General features: G+C 38.2%; 5 protein-coding genes across 7 annotated transcripts; 2 read left to right on the top strand and 3 right to left on the bottom strand.

Annotated features, from left to right (window-relative positions):
• Positions 1 to 220: 220 nt before the first annotated feature.
• On the top strand, positions 221 to 1,507 carry LOC149379217 (uncharacterized). Its single transcript, XM_089603641.1, has one exon. It carries the CDS (start codon positions 236 to 238, stop codon positions 1,073 to 1,075), a length of 840 nt encoding a protein of 279 aa, XP_089459767.1. The 5' UTR covers positions 221 to 235; the 3' UTR covers positions 1,076 to 1,507.
• Positions 1,508 to 3,563: 2,056 nt separating this feature from the next.
• Positions 3,564 to 8,907, bottom strand: PGGT-I (Prenyltransferase family protein). 3 transcript variants are annotated; one of them, XM_089603270.1, is made up of 12 exons: positions 8,808 to 8,907; positions 6,593 to 6,829; positions 6,411 to 6,486; positions 6,182 to 6,240; positions 5,945 to 6,084; positions 5,423 to 5,478; positions 5,266 to 5,342; positions 5,145 to 5,190; positions 4,828 to 4,952; positions 4,563 to 4,630; positions 4,380 to 4,467; positions 3,564 to 4,087 (listed from the first exon to the last, which is right to left on the bottom strand). In XM_089603270.1, the coding sequence occupies exons 2-12, from the start codon at positions 6,782 to 6,784 to the stop codon at positions 3,938 to 3,940; spliced, it is 1,077 nt and encodes a 358-aa protein (XP_089459396.1). In that variant the 5' UTR covers positions 6,785 to 6,829; positions 8,808 to 8,907; the 3' UTR covers positions 3,564 to 3,937. The 3 variants fall into 3 exon arrangements, with proteins under 3 accessions (XP_089459396.1, XP_089459395.1, XP_089459397.1); XM_089603269.1 differs by having other exon boundaries at positions 5,945 to 6,087; XM_089603271.1 differs by having other exon boundaries at positions 4,380 to 4,472; positions 5,945 to 6,087.
• LOC149379219 (mediator of RNA polymerase II transcription subunit-like protein) lies at positions 8,451 to 9,517 on the bottom strand. Its single transcript, XM_089603272.1, has 3 exons — positions 9,268 to 9,517; positions 9,016 to 9,128; positions 8,451 to 8,936 (listed from the first exon to the last, which is right to left on the bottom strand). The coding sequence occupies exons 1-3, from the start codon at positions 9,407 to 9,409 to the stop codon at positions 8,802 to 8,804; spliced, it is 390 nt and encodes a 129-aa protein (XP_089459398.1). The 5' UTR covers positions 9,410 to 9,517; the 3' UTR covers positions 8,451 to 8,801.
• A 936-nt stretch (positions 9,518 to 10,453) lies between these two features.
• LOC149379220 (uncharacterized) lies at positions 10,454 to 13,464 on the top strand. The gene is made up of 9 exons (XM_089603291.1): positions 10,454 to 10,584; positions 10,666 to 10,727; positions 10,954 to 11,044; positions 11,147 to 11,233; positions 11,381 to 11,434; positions 11,884 to 12,062; positions 12,267 to 12,349; positions 12,447 to 12,547; positions 12,975 to 13,464. The coding sequence occupies exons 1-9, from the start codon at positions 10,537 to 10,539 to the stop codon at positions 13,182 to 13,184; spliced, it is 915 nt and encodes a 304-aa protein (XP_089459417.1). The 5' UTR covers positions 10,454 to 10,536; the 3' UTR covers positions 13,185 to 13,464.
• Positions 13,465 to 13,888: 424 nt separating this feature from the next.
• Positions 13,889 to 16,637, bottom strand: LOC149379221 (heat shock cognate 70 kDa protein 2-like). Its single transcript, XM_089604487.1, has 2 exons — positions 16,307 to 16,637; positions 13,889 to 15,820 (listed from the first exon to the last, which is right to left on the bottom strand). The coding sequence occupies exons 1-2, from the start codon at positions 16,515 to 16,517 to the stop codon at positions 14,070 to 14,072; spliced, it is 1,962 nt and encodes a 653-aa protein (XP_089460613.1). The 5' UTR covers positions 16,518 to 16,637; the 3' UTR covers positions 13,889 to 14,069.
• Positions 16,638 to 19,310: the final 2,673 nt, after the last annotated feature.

Here is a 19,310-nt window from a genome sequence, read left to right on the forward strand (position 1 = left end):
AGTCATACTTAAAAATCTAAGAGAGTATAGTGCATACCTCTTATCTTCTTTTGAGCTATTTACTTAATTATTGGATAATAAGAATAACTTTTGACGTATGGTGTTTAAACAAGTCATATGTCTAATTATATATGACATGCGGTATACTCGAAAAATAAAAAATCTACTCGTAAAATCAGAGTTGCGATATGCATATATATATATATATATATATATATATATCAATATCCTGCAAATGCAATGCAAAAACAAAAGAAAAAACAAAAAAGTAAAAGTAAAACCCTTGTTGCCTGGAAGTTCATGGTCTTGTCCCGTGACACACGCACGCACGCACACCAAGATTGCAACTACTCATAAACTCTCCCGGACCCTCTTTTCTTTTCAGTCTCTTTTTAGCAAGTTTTTTTTTTTTTTTTTTTTTTTTTTTTTATCCTTAACCCAACCAAATGTTGTCTGTTTGAGAGAGAGAGAGAGAGAGAGAGAGATGAAGTGGTTGAGCAGTGTAGGGATTGGATTGAGCGTGGTATTCACGTGCCTTCTCTTGGCTCTCGTGGCTGAGCTCTGCTACTTGCTATGGTGGAAAAAGAGGCTGACGAAGTCGGAGATGGAGAGCTACGATGACCACACAAGGCCAGGCAAAGAGCTGCTTCACATCCTGTGCTTGAGAACCAACAACGTCGACCCCGCCATTTCTCCTCCAAAACGACACCGGTCATCCCAAAACGACATCGCTGCGTCCCAAAACGACGACAGGTTTCTGTTCACCATCGTAGAGGAGACGAGCAAGGAGTTGGAGTTGGACGACTACTCCGAGGATGGGAAGCCTTGCAAATCAAGAAACCCGAGTCTCGCCGAAACCCCCTACCTCACCCCTCTCGCCTCCTCGCCGCCCTTTCTCACTCCTCCACGTGGCTTCTCGTTGACCGGTCAAACCGCCACCTTTGTTGGTGGTGGTGATGAGGAAGAGGAAGAGTACAATGATGAAAATGATGAGTCTTATATCACCATCACGGTTGATCACATACACAAAGTACTACAACAATACAATTCAAACACCGCCTCTCAGGTACTTTAACCAAATCAGTACTAGGGTTTTCGGTTTGTAATACCAAATCCAAGCTTATTATTAGTTCTTGAAATCAAAAGGGAATTTTTTTTTTTTTTTTTTGTTATTTGTTTATTTGATGAAATTTTCAATGGAGTGGTGTGGTGATGGTGGTGTTGATGATTGTGAGGCAACAGGTGTGGGTCCAGAATAAGCAATGAGGTTAAAAATAACATACTATTTTTATTAAAAACTCCAAGCTTTCACCATATATACCCAAAAAAAAAAAAAAAAGCGAGGCTCGGCTCTCAAGTCTCAACTGTCGGATACCTGTAATCATTCATTCTTGTGATGGAATCATGGAACAGTGCTGAAGAAACAAAATGTATTATTTAGATGTTTCTTTCTTTTATCATACTTTCCGATATGCCACATAGATGTGTATATTAGTGAAGTGTAAAGTTATCCAATTTTATTTTTTTATTTGTTGAAGAATAGTTGTAGAATATCAAAACTGCCTCAGGATTCCAATGAGAAGTTTGCTTAAAGGGAGTATGTTTTGGATAATTTTCAAACAAATTAAATTAGATTTAGCAAAATGAATTATAAATTATAATTCATAAAAGAATTAAACTTTAAACATTTCAATTGAAAAAACAAATCTTAAATAAAGAATGAACATTGTCACATTATACTCTATACTAAAATGAAGACGCAAAAATACTGTAGTTTCTACAGTATTTATTTTGCCAATTAGCAAGTGACAAGTGTTGTTTTTCTCCAATTAGTAAGTGACACCGTGTAATAAACCTACAACTAATAAGCGTTGCTCTTCAATGTAGTGATAATTGAATTACTATTACATCCTCACTATGTAATTAAAAAAAATTGTGTATTTATGTCATTTTATGTATCAACGTTTATAATACATGGGTCCCACTATTGTATTTGAGTTTTCTTTATTCTCTCTCTATCTCTCTCTCTCCTCCTACTACTACTACTGCTACTACTACATAAACAAATGACAACACAAGCAAATATATATATATATATATATATATATATATATATATATATATTAATTACTATAGAAGTCATTCTGATTATCTTGATAGATTCAATTTGATTATCTTTATAATTGCACTACAATTAAATTCCAATATTTTAAACAAGAAAATATTACATTTAAAGTGCAATAAATTAATTAAAAATCTAAATTTTGTTGCTTAATTTAAATAATATCTTAAGTTTAAAAAATAAAATTTTAAATTATATTCAAAGTAAGAATTTTTATTTATACTTAATTTCATCGGGTCCCACAGTTGATGCTTAATTTCATTGGATAAATATAAGTCCGTAATGGTTGTTCATATAAAAAATAAAAAGAATTAGAAAAATATATTTATACGTTTTTACATAAACAAAGGGGTAATAATAATTTATTTATACTTTCTTTCTCAATCATGTCGTTGTATTATCCTCTGTAATATAATGCAAATAGCATTTCTTATATTGTGATAAAAAAAATACAAGGTTAATTATCATCTTTTTTATATTAACAGTTTAGTTTCAATTGGATATTTTTGATAATTCAAATATAATAGGATTGAGAAAGATGATGTGTGTGCAAAGTATATGAAAATACGAGACTATTATATGTCTCTATGTATGTATAACTATTATGTATATATAAACAATTTTAATTACATATTAAATATCATAAAATTCATTATTATTATATTCATAAGCTCATAAACATTTTGAAATAAGATTACTTTTTTGTTTTTCACTTACCCGCAACAATGCGCGGGTTAAATAACTCGTTCTATATAATATACTAAAACAGAGCGGTAAAAGACTATTTCGTCCGTTGAGCAACAAATAAAAAGACTATTTCTCTACCTCTATCAACTTGACATTATCTTACTATTTATTATTTAACCCTGATAACTTGCAAGAAAGCCAAAATAAATAGCACAAAGAAATAAAACCTCATGGTTCCAGTATATTCTTTCTCTCAAATAAACGATACGATTTTATCTATCTAAATTTTGAAATATTTTATCCTTTTTAGTTAACCCGTGGGCGCCGTGGCAACGCACGGGTAAACTTACTCGTAACTTAACTAAAGAAGGTAAAGAAGAACATTTTAAATGTAGTATTACTATTAATATAACGTGCTCTCGTTTCCCCCCTTTTTTTTTCTAGTCCGGAAATAATACAGAATCAGATCGTCCAATTTGTTACCATCAACAATTGACCAAAACGTGTATATATTAAATACTTTTGGAGCCAAATAGTTATAAATAAATAAATAAAAAAAACGTGCTATACTCGGCCAGAATTTTCACAACTATGACAATAGGTATAATTGATAAATTGATGGCCATAATTACAAATAAATTATCATAACCTATGTGATGCCACATTGCCACTACGTACGATAAATGTATCACTTTCAAATATGCTCCCAATTAACTGGTAAGTCACAACCCATACATAGACTAACGCAGGTATTGAATACTGAAAACTGATTATCACCAACTACAATTGAGTGGTTGACCAAAGAAATCACTGTTCTTAAAAACTGAATGAAAGTTAGGCAAAAGCCATTATAATAACAAAACCCAACAAAATAAACGGCATCGTCAAACCATAAAAATGTTACAGCAAAGATAGCCGCGGAGGTGATAACTTGTTAAGTACAAAAACACTAAGCACTACTATGTTTAAGATAAAAATAAATTATACCTCAATTCATGACCGTGAAAATATGTCCCCTGTAGTTAGATTCAAGTTCAACTTACGTTTGTATCCCGATATTGAACCACGCTATAACTGTGAATATTGAGAACGAGCAAGAATGAAGAAGCCGCTCCAGCTCCAATGGAGTCATATTCCAAGCGAAGCAAAATCTAGAATACCGAGTTCAGGGCAGAGTGGGCACGTGCCGGGTTCTTCCAAGAGACTGAATGCGGCAATTCCATAAAACGAGTGGTATAAATCTGGGAACTGTCCTGGGAACTTGCTGAAGCCACCATACTGGTAAAAACAAACATATAATAATTGTATGAGCAATCCATACGATCGAGCTCGAGAGAGCGAAAAAAAATAAACATACTCATTTAGATGTTTTAGATTTAGGCGTGATTTATTTTTTAAGAAAACAAAGAGCAATATTTCATATTGTTGTTAAGGTTTACGGCTAGAGATTACGAGCAGAGATGCTCTACAATTAGTTCAGCTACAGACAAAATCATATCAGCCACACCATAGTATATCATTTTTTAGTTGAATTTGATTTATAAAACAGGAACCATGATCGAGACATCACCTCAGACTGACAAGTTAGGAGAAATCCACGTAAAGACTTCTCATTGATAAACTTTTGGCCCCCAAGAATCCGTAATGTTGCTCCGATCCTACACTAGTGCATTACCTTTTTCGTGTCAAAGACAGTAATATACAAAAAAAAAAAAAAAAAATGTAGCGGTACCAAAATATTTGCACTCCCTACCAAAACGCGTAGCATGTGTCACTATCCTTGTTGGGCCTGCCCTGAAATCCACCATCTATTGCCTGCCTCTGCAGAAACAAAAAGAAGAGTGAATGTAATTAATTATTTGAGGATTCGAAAAAGAAAACACTGGAAACCCCAAATCATAAGCAATATTCTAGTCAACAAAACAATCACGGGGAACATTTTTTTTAGAAACATTTTTACGCATTTGTTTGACGACTTTAGTTAGTTTACAATGTATTGGACATGAAGGGAACCCAACCTGTAAGCTCCAATCAAGCAGCGATGGTACGTCTAAAACACAGGACGGTGCGTTTTTAGAGAGGAAATCATCTTCAATGAAGCCCATCAACCGAAGAGATGCCACAGCGCAGTAAATTGCACCGCCTGAGCCACTAAATAAAACAGCATTGGAAAATATCGTACGAGAATTACTTAAGATTTAAGGAAACTCGAAAGCCTAGCGAACCCAAATTTATAATTTCATACCAGGAAGTATTATGGTACAAACATATCATATCAGAGATTTTGCAACTAGAGATTCCAACCACATCAGAAGATAGGTTTGGTTCAACTCACCATGCGATTCTGTACCTGGAGTCAGACCAAAGCCTCCATCATATGACTGAAAAAAAATGACAATTTACATAAGCATTTGGACATTGACTATTTGGTTATTTCGTCCAGTAAGTGTACAGACCTGACAGCTTAATATGTACTCCTTCGCTTTATCCTTGTCAACCCCACTCCAATCATCCAACATAAAACAAATGGCAGCTGAAACATCAATTTAGATAATGACGTTGGATATTAGTGGCAAAGTAAGCTAATCAACAAAACTTTTTTAGAGATCTTACCAGCACAATAGACAAAGCGAAGATCGGCTTCTCCTTGAGGGTGGATGGGCATAAAGCTACAAAATATGTAATTTATTACAGGAAGTCCACACAACATACCAGAATTGATTGTTGGAAAATATAACAAGGACTGAAGTAATGAATAGTGATTACACGGATAAGAAATCATCTTATCAGGTCACATCCAATGAAGAATGTGCCATGATATGGATCGGAGAAGTGCAACATAATCGATAAACTAGTAGTTAATTTAGGGGTGAATTTAGAATAATTAGTAATTTGTTACTTGATAAATAGAGGTTAGAAATAACCATTTAGAGAGGGAAATGAAATAGTAGGAACTTGATGAAAATCTAAAGCAATGAAAGTATAGCGGGGATTGCACTATATAAATCCACACTTATTTATAAAATTTTTTACAATATTATCTTAGTTCCGAGAAAAAAACTAAATAGATTTTTTCTTTTTTGCTTCTTCTAGTTCCAAACAAAATTAGAAATATTGCAGAAACCGCAAACGTACCTCCCGTCAGGCTGCTGAAGGCTTCTCATGGACGAAGATATCGATTCAGAATCAATATCAGAGAAGTTATATCCAATTATCTTTAATATTGCCAAGGCACAATACGTGCTTGCTAAGTGACTTCCATTGTGAACCAAAATCTGCTGGCATTTAAACAGGTCTAAAATGGTCAAATAAACACCGTGTACGACTGTATAAGCAAGCTTAACATTTAGAAGTGTTACATGATTCTCATACCCCATTATCATCCGGAGGAAACTGAGAAGTTCTCGAGCCATGGAACCCATAGAATTTTTCTGCACAAAACGAGCATATAATATGTAGTCAAATAAGCTCAGAAAGAACAGTGACAACATAAACTTATTGACTAGGAGAAACATAGACACAGACTGTGACTTTCGACACTCGGAAACATTATGACATAAAAAAATCGCCAGTTTCAACAATCGCCTGCGAGTGAGATTACCATTCTTTATATCGGTTCGATCCCGTGGACGAGCTTGAAATGATAAGACCCAATCGGCAATGGCATCTTTGTCAACCTGTTTAAGTTCATATTAGAAATCCGTGTAAAAAATGTATCCAATTGCTTGAATTTCCTTAAAATAAAAACTCTCACAACGACTTGAAATCGGAGATGGTACGGACCGAGGCGAGAGATCCGAGGAGATGAAGACCAGAGATGACGAAGTAAGCGAGAGTGAGGCGGTTGATCTCCTGAGACTGGTAATTGTGAGGCAATATCTGGTACATCATCTGCAGGAACATCACATGCCGATCTCTCTCGAAATTCATCGATGACTCCGTCGGAGACTCCGGCGACATACTATCGGCATCCATGGCCGGAAATTATCAGAGACGCAGCTTACTACAGACTTGTTGGCCCTGCTTGGAACTTGTTTTCGGTTAGGAATATAAATGAGAAATTTCAGAAATTAGGTCTGAAGCTGAATCAAATTTAAAAACTATGTGCCAAATGTTTAAAATTAGGAAAATGTGCATATTTTTACATAAATACCCTTAAACACAAAGAACACCACTCCTATTTTTAAACGAATTTTGGTCTTACATGTCGGTCAATTTATTATCTTCGAATAGTATGTAAGGCCAAAAAAAAAAACCTTGGATTTGGTCTTTTAGCTTGTTTGAAACTTGAAACATGATCATGTTTCTTTAAAAACCATTCTTAAAAAAAATAGATACAAAACTGCTTAGTTGTAGCGTCACAATTCTTTATTCACCATCCTGAAACATTTGATTTTTTCTCCTGATTAACACAGTCCGCGTCATCCTCGATCTTCCTCAACGGCTCTCATGACCAAAATGGACTCACTGAGCAAGAAAACCACAAGCGCCCCGGGGAAATCCAGCGCGAAAAGGTCAAATCCTACACCTAAAAATGTAAAACCAGCATATAATGGACAGGATTGAAGAGCTAAGCCACTATTTAGTGTTTTTAATTTGCAGCTCCTTTTTTCTACACAGATAATCAATGGTATTAAATTGGAGTGATGCCAGGCCCCGAGTGCTTTTACTGTTTTGCCTCATCTATTTGAACGCTCATATAAAGGCAAGTCTTGATGCCATAGTAGCTCAGGAGCTAGGTGATCTACAAATAACCATTCCTCTTATCTTTAACATTGCATATTGCTCCGTGAGCCAGTTTCTGGGGTGAAGTAAAAAAATAACACAAATATGGACATTTAACCCCGTTTGGTTTCTGAGGCCTCGCTAAATCTCCTTCCAATCAAACCCTTCGCAGCTGCAAAGAACACACAACCACTTCAAACACCGAGTAAACGTATGAATACATAACTAGACTATCAGACACAGCTCTTGAAAGAGACTAAATTATTCTGAGAATTGCAAACAAATTAAACAATAATGAGCTCTACCAAGAAAAATCAAGTCGCGATAAACCTATTAATAATTACAAAAAACATCCTAAGCACAAGCAGTTTAAGAATATTATATACTTCAACTAGCATCTACAATATTCATGAAAGATACGGTAGCCCCATCAACAACATCGGTCAACATTACAAGGCACAATCTATTCATTAATATTATCAATTCCAATTCAGTTGCTACAATCTTCATCAAAAGCATACCAAACTTTGATTTCCTATCAAATACCTTAATAACCATGCAGAAGCTAGATCAACGCAGCTCTATTCTAGATCACAAACAACACGCCTATACAGATCTAATAAGGATATAAAGTATTAAATCCGACAACAAAGTTCAGATCTCAAAGATTAATATGTAAAACGGCGTTGAGATCTTACCGAAGACACTGTTGACGGGATTCGGTGAAAGTTGCGTAAGAAGACATTGTGCAGTTTCTCTGGTCGTTGGCGATGATCTTGACCCTGTCGTCATTCCGAGATCGATTCCGATCCCAGGTCCATATTCCACCGTATTCATAAAAAATTTAATGAATTTAAATTACTTTTTGCAGAACTTATCAAGACTCTGTGCGTACTCGTTCTCGCAACACTCAGACCAGACGTGTCCAACAGAAATGCATTCATTCGCAGCCTTTCTCACTTTCATTAACTAGACGTGTTCAATATCTTTCGCATCACATTAACTAGGAACTTTTAGGTAATACTTTCTTACTTCCAAGTATATAAAGACACGGCATATTTTTCTTTAGCATGTAATCATTATCACAGTTCATAGTTTATACAAGCGCATAAAAAGTGGATAAGCAATTAACTTATTTGTACACTAAAAATCGTTCATGGCCTAAAATACACAAGCCTGCTGATTTTCTTGAACCCCAGTAATACTGAAGAAAACGTTAGACTGGTTGACAAGTCCATAAGCTCACTGAGATATTCAATCGTTAAACTCATACCCTTTCCAACTCCGTCCGGTGCTTTTCAAGTTGGTCTTTCAGCTCCTTTCTCCACCCTTGAATCAGCGTCTCGTGCTTCTTGATGAGCTCGTCTTTGCGCTTCAGCTCGTCTTCCATCGCAGCAATCTCCTGCGAAACAACCAACCAACTAAAAGCTCAGTTCCCCGAAAATAGACTCACGAAAGCAAATAAATTAATAAAAAAATACCTTTCTCAGAGTTTCGGCCCTGCTCGGTTGATCCTCTCGTTGCAGGCCGAAGAAATAGAGTTGAAGCTTTTTGGCTGCTTCCATGAAGTCTCGCGCGTGCTTTTCCACGTCAACTGAAGAGAAATTGTTGGAACCATGAAAATGTGATCAGTTTTTTTTTTTTGGTGAAATGACAATATAGATGTAGAATCCAGATAACAAGTCTAGTTTTTCCTAGTTACTGCGCAGAAGAGAGAGTGGTTATGTGACTACTCTGGTGTGAGGGGTGAGGAGAGCGATCGATGGCTTGGAGCTCTCTGGCAGGCAAGCATGGAAGAAGAGAAGCCTCCAACGCCGTGAGACATGCGATCATGTCCGCCGGATCTGTATGCTCATTCCCTTGTCGCTCCGACATCGCAATCTCAGTTCCGATTTGGGACGGAAACCAAACCCTAACTTTTACTTAAACTGTATTAACGAACCGAGTCTTGTTACAGACTATTTGAATTCTATATCGAGCTCAATCTTTGAAGCTATTTGTTTTTAGGAAAAATTATATAACATATTCATTTAGAACTTATTAATTAGTAAAATAGTCAAAGTTTAAACTTTTTTAGTAAAATAATCAAATTTATTTTTTAATTTTTTTTTAAAAACGAAAAATAATTTTTTTTACGATTATTATAAACAATTTATCACTTTCAAAAAAATAATCTTGAGGTCAATTTTTTTTTAAAAATTAAATTACTACACATTTTGACTATTTCACTAAATTAAGATAAATTTTAACTATTTTGCAAATTCATCTTTAAATTGACTATTTAGCTACATAATCCTTGTTTTTATATTCATATTATTTCCCTTTTCATATTATTTTGTTTTATCAATTCTCTATTCCTAATTTTTATTACTATTCATCAGTAAATTCAATTAAAATTCTAATTAAGAATTTAGATCCAAAAATAATAAATTTAAATCAAATTTCTTTTTAAATTCGAAATTGCTGTAAGTGGTTGAGGTGAGATTTTTCTTGTAGAAATCAACCGCTTACATGTCGACATACCCAAGGCATATGTGAGAAATGAGAATATTTCGTTCAATTTTAATTTTATAAGTTATTATTGTGTATGACAAGAGCTGATAGCTCATTGGTAAATGTCTTGAAATAAAGACATGATATTGAGTCACTTCGAGAGCAAAAAATACGATAAAATTGTCATAAGATATACAAATTCAGGGAGCTAGCCCAAAAAAAAAAAAAAAAAAAAAAAAACCACTACTAAGCAAAGCATATTTTTTTTTTTTTGAGAAAACTAAGCAAAGCATATTTAGGTAGCCTTATTTTTACATGGGATGGGAGGCCAACATAATTTGATCTTGGTCATATAATATATAGGCACTTTCTGAGTTTCAAAATATATATATATATATATATATATATATATATGTATATATATATATATATATATATTATAGGCACGCAGACAGATCTTCAGTCGGTCATTACATCAACTAGTTGGTGTGCAACACTCTGAGCCCATCATGAAGTTCGACAAAACAACGGTTTCAACCTTTGCTCAAAAGTGCAAGGTCTCTCTCTCTCTCTCTCTCTCTCTCTCTCTCTCTCTCTCTCTCTCTCATACATTTATATAACCTTTTGAACTATTTCAGAGCATATTAGCCGCGAACTGGCAATGCAAGCTCAATACGATCACAGCAGACGCTAAAGGAAGGTAATCCACTCCGCTCAAGCTTTGTTCTTATAGCTTCTCTCCGTGCTTTCATGGATTTTGAACCAGTCTTCTTTGGAGATTTCATGAGCAATAAGCCATTGAGCGATTAACTTTAGAAAGGAAAAAAAAAATGTGGCCGTTCCGTTCTACAATGAATGTTGAGTCCATAAGAAGCTATTTTGTTTGTTAAATAATGTGGCTCAATGTTTTGATTTGGGTGTGATAGCAAGGGTGATATCTACACTTCAACAGTGAAGTACATTTTAAGAGAAGGCAAGCCATACATATGGGTGCTAGAGAAGGACTTACACAATGTGGTATGTATCCTTTTTTCCATTTTGCATTGCAAGTACTTTTTTTTTTTTTTTTAAAGCTCATTCGATTCTCTTTAAGTTATGTTCATATTTTTTTTCATCTAGAACACAGTCACTGACGAGCGTGGGTCGATTTCAGTTGCAAATCCCTACCCGGGACAACTAGCTATGTTGCTTAGGTCCGCTCAAAAGGTCAGAGGCTTTCGTAATTTCATGTTTAACTCGCTCTGGTTCAGAATGAGATCTTTAAGGTCTGTGTGTTCCAAAGAGTTATACAAGAGATAAATTTTCCATGTCAGATTAAATTCCTGGAATATGATTGATTCTTTTTCTAATCAGCTACCAGCTCGAGTCGCTCTTAGTGGCGATGTTGTACGTCATAAAGATGATCAGGTATTGTTGTTCCCATTTTCTGTCTCTATTCTGAATTCGGTTACACATCCGTCTTCATTTGTGCCACAGTGGTTGAATGTGCTAAACATCTTAATGCATCCATTGATGTTTGCTTTTTGTCTAGTTCCCAAATCTTATGCATGAGATAACTTGAAATTTTTAATGATTGACATTGATTTACCTTGCTGATTCATTTAACCATGGTCAAGCAGGGGGAAAAAAACAAAGAATAAGGTCTCATTTTGACTTCCATTCCCATCAAGTATATAACTATATATTATTTTTATTTGCAAGTTCATTGATTATGCAGCGATAGCTCCAACCGAGGTTTTTTTTTTTTTTTTTTGCTGAATGGAATATTTCTATGCACTTATTTGGACAAGCTATTTGTTTTCAACTATTGAATTAAAAGGCTGACCCGAGTTTCCTCGTCTTTGTCGTGGCCTTAGTCTATAATGGAAACCCTGAAAGAAATCATCGAGTCGGAGCAGAAGGCAGTTAGTGAGTCCAGTTATGCAGTTTCCGCTGTATTACGTTCATCGGATCCCTTTCATACCTCACGCAGTAAAAACCTCAAGGAGCTCCTCAAAGGGAATACAAAGTACACTATTTATAAGTTCAACCCAAGGCAAGCTCTGCTTCTGTGACTTAAAAGACTGATTGATGATTGAATCATCATAACTTTACTTTTTTTTCATTATAATTTATACGATTTTTTCATTATTTAATAGTTTTGTCTTAATCTATGACGAAGGTGGGGTTTGATATTATCATTTGATTTAATGGATAAAGAACTAGGGACCTTATACACCGTGATTGAATTGTCTCTCAGTTCGTGTGTGTTTATTGACTATGACGGAAGCGCCCAAGAAGTAGGCTTAGAGGATTTGAGAACCTCTACAGCTGATCCATTAGGTGCCCTCTTTTTTTTCCTTGAGAAGATTATATTCGATGCCCTCAACATTATACAAATTCAATTTTATCCCAACTTTTTGCTGTTTTTGATTTGCAGCTCCTTTTTCTGCACAGCTAATCGATGGGATAAATCGAAGTGACGCCAGGCGCCGAGTGCTTGTACTGTTTTGCATCGTCTACTTGAACGCTCATATAAAGGTACGTCTTGATTCCACAGTAGAAACTCTCAAGGGGTTGGTATATTGCCCCGTGAGCCATTTTCGGGGGTGAGGTAAAAAAAAATACACAAACTTAAACATTTAACCCCATCTGGAACGTAGAAATGCAAGGGGAAAACAATGAAAATCCCTGGCGTTTTCTGGATTGAGGAAAGTTTGGGGGAGAAAAAGAATAGGGTGACCGGAAAAAATCAATTTCGAACACGTGAATCAAAATCCAAGAGTATTCACATGAATTCTAGATATCATATTTCTGCATTTCCTTTTTTTCCTTACATTTCAAGACGTCCATCGCCCTTTTCTTACAAACAATTATGCTAACAGAAAATTCAGGTTCCAAACAAAGGTTGATTCACGATGTTGTTTCTTAAAAACGAAATTCTCAATGGCTTTGATTTGTTTTGAAGGACGCTTATATGCTATCGGTAGATTGCAAAGGGTTCGATGTGTTGGGAAAGGCTTCGACTCCAGGATTTGACGGAGATGGCTATGAGTGGAAAGAATATCGGCTACCATTGGAGGAAGAGGCACAAGATACTGAAAGCTTTTGCCGTCAACTTGTGAAAATGGAGGAAGAGGCGCTTGTGAAAGTCTCGGAATTTAGTGGCCTTGGATGAGCAAATAAAGAAGTTTCTAAAACACATATATATGCTCCACTCTGTTTCTTTGCTTGGGTCCAAATCCAAGAATCTTGGACCTTCAAATTACAGACCAATGCAAAATTTAATTGCACGGAGAGAAATCACAAGTTGCTTTGGGTGCCTTTTGGAGGTTGCCTAGTGGGTTGTTTGGCCATACATCTAAAGGTCACATATATCTGATTCCTAACTCATAAACAACCTCCAGGAATAATATTAAACTTAGCCGACTATATATTGCAAACATCAACCCCTAGGATTGGTCTCAAGGTCGATTATGGTACATTATCAATCTTCTCAGTCATAATACGAGGAAAAATTTATCAGATTTAACTCGGACACGTAATCTATTCCTGTGGAGCTATTGATTTAATTAATTTCATCCAAGAGGAAACTTAAGCAGAGTCCATATTCCTGTTAGTGTCTGGATAATTATCATACAAGTTGAAACGGGTGGGAAGGATAAGTGTGAAAGCTCCTAACTTCATCTACCCAAAAACAGGGCTCAGAAAAGGGGCAAGTGGCTTGGGGTTTCGTATATCTAATTCAATCAGAGAGCGTGAAACCTCTGAACTTAACCAGAGTCGACGGGCAACGCTAATTATATTCGACAAATTCAAGCAATCAGTTTACGGTAATCTCTGGAAACAATATATAGGAGATGCAAAACCAGACAAAGTAAATGAGCAAAAATCGGTATATCGGCTTAGCAAAATATGTAGTAGCATAACAAAATTCGAAATAGTAATGCCGAAAAAGAAAACGATAATTAATTAAAATAGAACATTGTTTTGACCACTCCAAAAACAGTGGTCACAAAAATAGAGTAATAATTTCATATCAAAATGAAATAAAGCCAGGAACTTAGTCAACCTCCTCGATCTTGGGGCCAGGGCCGCTGCTTCCACCAGCGCTGCGGGGAACATCGTCGTCCATGTCCGAGCCACCACCCATGTCGGGCGCACCTCCAGCACCCTGGTACATCTTCGCGATGATGGGGTTGCAGATGCTCTCCAACTCCTTCATCTTGTCGTCGAACTCGTCAGCCTCCGCCAGCTGGTTGCTGTCTAGCCACTGGATCGCTCCGTCGATGGCGTCCTCGATCTTCTTCTTGTCGTCCGCTCCCAACTTGGTCGCAATCTTGTCATCCTTGATTGTGTTCCTCATGTTGTAAGCATAGTTTTCAAGGGCGTTCTTCGAGTCCACCTTCTTCTTGTGCTCCTCGTCCTCCGACTTGTACTTCTCTGCCTCCTGGACCATCTTCTCGATCTCGTCCTTCGACAGCCTTCCCTTGTCGTTGGTGATCGTGATCTTGTTCTTCTGTCCGGTGGTCTTGTCCTCAGCCGAGACATTGAGGATACCGTTGGCGTCGATGTCGAAGCAGACGGTGATCTGGGGAACACCACGGGGCGCCGGTGGGATCCCGGAGAGCTCGAACTTCCCGAGCAAGTTGTTGTCGCGGGTCCTCGCCCTCTCTCCCTCGTACACCTGGATCAACACACCCGGCTGGTTGTCTGAGTAAGTCGAGAAGACTTGTTCCTTCTTCGTTGGGATGGTCGTGTTTCTCGGGATCAGCACAGTCATGACTCCTCCGGCGGTTTCCAAACCGAGAGATAGAGGGGTGACGTCAAGGAGCAACAAGTCCTGGACCTTCTCGTTGCCTTCACCGCTGAGGATGGCAGCCTGGACGGCAGCTCCATAAGCAACAGCCTCGTCGGGGTTGATGCTCTTGCAGAGCTCCTTTCCGTTGAAGAAGTCTTGAAGCAGTTGCTGGACCTTTGGAATTCTGGTGGATCCTCCGACGAGGACGACATCATGGACGGTGTTCTTGTCCATCTTGGCGTCCCTCAGACACTTCTCCACGGGCTCCATGCACTTCCTGAAGAGGTCCATGTTGAGCTCCTCGAACCGGGCACGGGTGATGGTGGTGTAGAAATCGATACCCTCGTAGAGAGAGTCGATCTCAATGGTGGTCTGGGCGGTGGATGAAAGAGTCCTCTTCGCTCTCTCGCAGGCAGTCCTCAACCTCCTGAGGGCTCTGGGGTTTCCGCTGATGTCCTTCTTGTTCTTCCTCTTGAACTCCTGAACGAAGTGGTTGACCATACGGTTGTCAAAGTCCTCTCCTCCGAGGTGAGTGTCACCGGCGGTAGCCTTGACCTCAAAGATACCTTCCTCAATGGTGAGGAGAGAGACATCGAAAGTACCACCTCCGAGATCGAAGATGAGGACGTTCTTCTCGCCAACGCTGGTGGCCTTCTTGTCGAGACCGTAGGCAATGGCAGCAGCGGTGGGCTCGTTGATGATACGCATGACATTGAGGCCAGCAATGACACCAGCGTCCTTGGTGGCCTGTCGCTGAGAGTCGTTGAAGTAGGCCGGCACAGTCACAACGGCGTTCTTGATGGTCAAGCCAAGGTAAGCCTCGGCAATCTCACGCATCTTAATGAGGACCATGGAAGAGATCTCCTCAGCAGAGAACTGCTTCTCCTCACCCTTGTAGGTCACGCCAATCATGGGCTTCTCACCGACTCCGGGAGTAACCTTGAAAGGCCAGTGCTTGATATCGCTCTGAACCGAGGCATCGTTGAATCTCCTTCCAATCAACCGCTTCGCATCTGAAAATCAGACACACCATTTCAAACAATTAATAAACGTACCAAGCAGGGTTTAATAAACATTATATCGACTTCACACAACATTTGAAAGCTCATTATTCAGGAAATTACAAATTGCGTGATAACAATACAAAGCTCAACAAAATAAATTCAGTTGTAACAAACCTATCGATGCAATTTCTTAATATTATTTCCTTCAAAAAAGTATCTATTCTAAACTAACGATAAGCTACAACAGCTACGTTAGTCAACATCCTAAGTCACAGTCTATTCATTAGTATTATAAATTCAAATCTAGTATCTACAATCTTCAGCAATAGCATACCAAACTTTACTTCCCCCTGAGAAACTAGATCTAATCTCAGCTCTATTCTAGATCACAAGCAACGCGCCTATACAGACCTAATGAGCATATAAGAGTCTGAAATCCTACGAAAAAGTTCAGATCTCAAAAATTAATTTGTAGAAAAGGCGTTGAGATCTTACCGAAGACGGTGTTGATAGGGTTCATGGCGACCTGGTTCTTGGCAGCATCTCCGATGAGACGCTCGGTGTCGGTGAAAGCGACGTAAGAAGGCGTTGTGCGGTTTCCCTGGTCGTTGGCGATGATCTCGACCCTGTCGTGTTGCCATACTCCCACGCAAGAGTACGTCGTTCCGAGATCGATTCCGATCGCCGGTCCATCTCCCTTCGACATATTTCAGGGATTATAACAATGAAAAGAGAAGAATGAAAGGTTTACGAGGCGGCGATGAGAGAAATAAAAGCTAGGGTTTGTTGTTGAAGAATCAGAGAAATAGAATGTGTGAGAGAAGAGAAGCGTAAAGGAGGGTTTTATAAGAGAAATGGTGTTTTTGAGAGTAGTCTAGAATGTTCGATTTGGAGGGAAATCAAACTGGGCCATTGATTTTTGTGGGTGCGAAACGGATGGCGTGGATTTAGTTTGACTAGTTTGCCCTTTTGGTGGGCCCGCTTTTTAGTTGGCGTGGCGACCCCGTCCACATGGGAATTTACGTCGATCTGCCGACCACATCTCTCGCAAAGAGCCGTTTCTCATGTCCTTTTATTTTCTCAATTTTCTTTTCCTTTAAAAAAAATATAAAAAAATTAAGTAGCATTTGGCGCCTCGAATCCCTCGACAATGGCTTGAGTGACCGTTAGGTCCCTCAGTAAAATTTATCAGCTACTAAACCCCTTGATCAATTAAATTTGTGGGTGTAACCGCGCGGATATCTGGAATAGAAGCATAACCAGAATTTTGTTCCATTTTAGCGTTAAAACAGTATCAAATCACGTGTCAGTACGGTGTATTGAAATCTTTTAAATTTTTTTCGGATATTAGAGCATATTTAGGTTTTGATTTCATTTTAAATATATGAGCAAACCAACATAAAAAAGAATTGGAATTCCGTTCTGTTATCGTTCAGACATGAACATTATGATTATTTAGAATCGAAAGTTCAGTTTGGTCAATAGTTGAAATGGCCGAAATTTTTTGTGCATATGTTTAGATGCAGGTTGACATGTAAAATCTGCATTAGACGATTGACTCGTTGAAATTCATGTGACGTGATCATAACGATTGTTGATGTGGATATCGACGAAATCAACAATCTCAAATTTTGCGTAAATAATTTTGATTTATATAAGGATTAATTACATATTTTCTCCCCCAACTCTTACAAGTGTGACGGCATGCTCCTTCACGTCTGAAAAATAGCATCCGTGCCCTTGTAATCTTGCATTGGTACAATCGTACCCCTTTCGTCGAAATCTACTTGACGGCGTTAAAAAAGTCAAGGTAAGATAATTATTGATGTCGAAAACCGAGCCCTCAACAATCACAAAGAAAACTATGCAATAAAGTGTTTATTCGATTTATATTTAAGTGGATCCCAAAAGACTTCATAAATGAAATTGGCTAAACGTAAGTAACATAAAACAAACTGTTATATTGACAAAACTTTGATTACAAACGAGATCATTGAACAAGAATATACTCAGCGAACTGAAGATTACATACTTGATCACAAATTCGGACTAAAAGTAAAGGCTGTGAGTATGTAAAGAATCAGTGTGAATTCTCTCTGAAGGAGAGAATTTATAGACTAAGCGAGGTGCAAAATCCTCGGAGACACGTGGTGAAGACTTCGTCTTCTGCTTGGTGGAAGTCATCCTAGATTCAAAATCTGTGGCGGGACACATGCCTTGACTGAGACTTCGTCTTCGACTGTGTTGAGCGGGCTTCAAGGAATACTTCGCTGGGAAGACAAAAGATAGTCATCCTTATCCGAACCAGGGCCCGAGCTGGACCTCGGGGCATGGAGGGCTAGATATTGATTGGGCTTTGGTCAAGCATTGGGCTTCGTAAAAGCCCAATAAAAGTTTTAGAAATGGGTCATTTTTAATCCCCACAATAATATCCTTCCTCTTATTCATTCTTTTGTTTTATTTTTTATTATTTTTTATTATTTTTTAAAAATATAAAAATGAAAACTTAACTATTAAAATTAAAGCCCTAGGCCGTGTTTGGTTAGTAACTCAAAAAGTGTTTTTCACTTTTTGAGTGAAAAAAATAGGAAAGGAAAATTGAATGGGCCGTTTGGTAATAATTTTCGGAAAATTTTTTTGAAAAATTTTGGGAAAGTTTTGAAAAATGGTAAAGGAAAATGGAAACAAGGGGGGAGTGTTTTCCGAAATTTTTTTCCTTTTTTTCAGCGAGATCGAGCGAGAGAGAGAGAGAGAGAGAGAGAGAGAGAGAGATAGAGAGAAAGAGACGCCGGAGAGTTGTCGTTGCTCGATTGCTCGTTCCCGGCGTCTTTCTCCTCGGCGGCGGTCACGGCGAGCTCGCGGCGGCGGCGTGTCGCTCGGTCTACGCGCGCGCGGTGGCTCAGCGATCGGTGACGCGCGAAGGCGAGAGAGAGAAGAGATGAGTGGGAGGTGGCGGTGGCGACGTCGGAGGCTCGGCGGCGCTGTATCTCCTCGGCCCGGAGCGCACGCGGTGGAGGCTCGGTGAGGACGACGGCGCGGCGCGGAGAAGAAGAAGAAGAAGAAACGAGGGTGGTGGCGGTGACCGTGGTTCGGTGAGGCTCGTGGTCGTGTTTTTTTTTTTTTTTTTCTCCTGGTTCTCTTGTTCGGCCGAGAGAGAGAAGTGAGGAAGAAGAAGAAGAAGAAGAAGAAGAAGAAGTGGAGATAGAGGAGAGAGAGAGAGCGTGACCGAGAGAGTGAGGAGAAAGAGAGAGAGATGGGAGTGATGAGGTGGCAGCGAGAGAAAGAGAGGGAGGGGTAGGTGTCCGCGTCTCATCGTGCCACGCGTGCACAAGTGGCCCAGTCACATTCTGCCACAATTCTCTCAAAATGACCCCAACTCTTCTTTTTCTTTCAATCTCATCCCTCAAAATTTTGCATATAAGTCCTTTTAAAATAAAACTTCGCAATTCTGTCCTTAATTAATTTAAAAATAATCTTGAAAAATAACCGAGAAAATTAT

Source organism: Urtica dioica, chromosome 12 (genome assembly GCF_054948205.1).
Source record: "Urtica dioica subsp. dioica isolate 48M chromosome 12, U.dioica_male_clone48M_v1_H2, whole genome shotgun sequence".
NCBI lineage: Eukaryota > Viridiplantae > Streptophyta > Magnoliopsida > Rosales > Urticaceae > Urtica > Urtica dioica.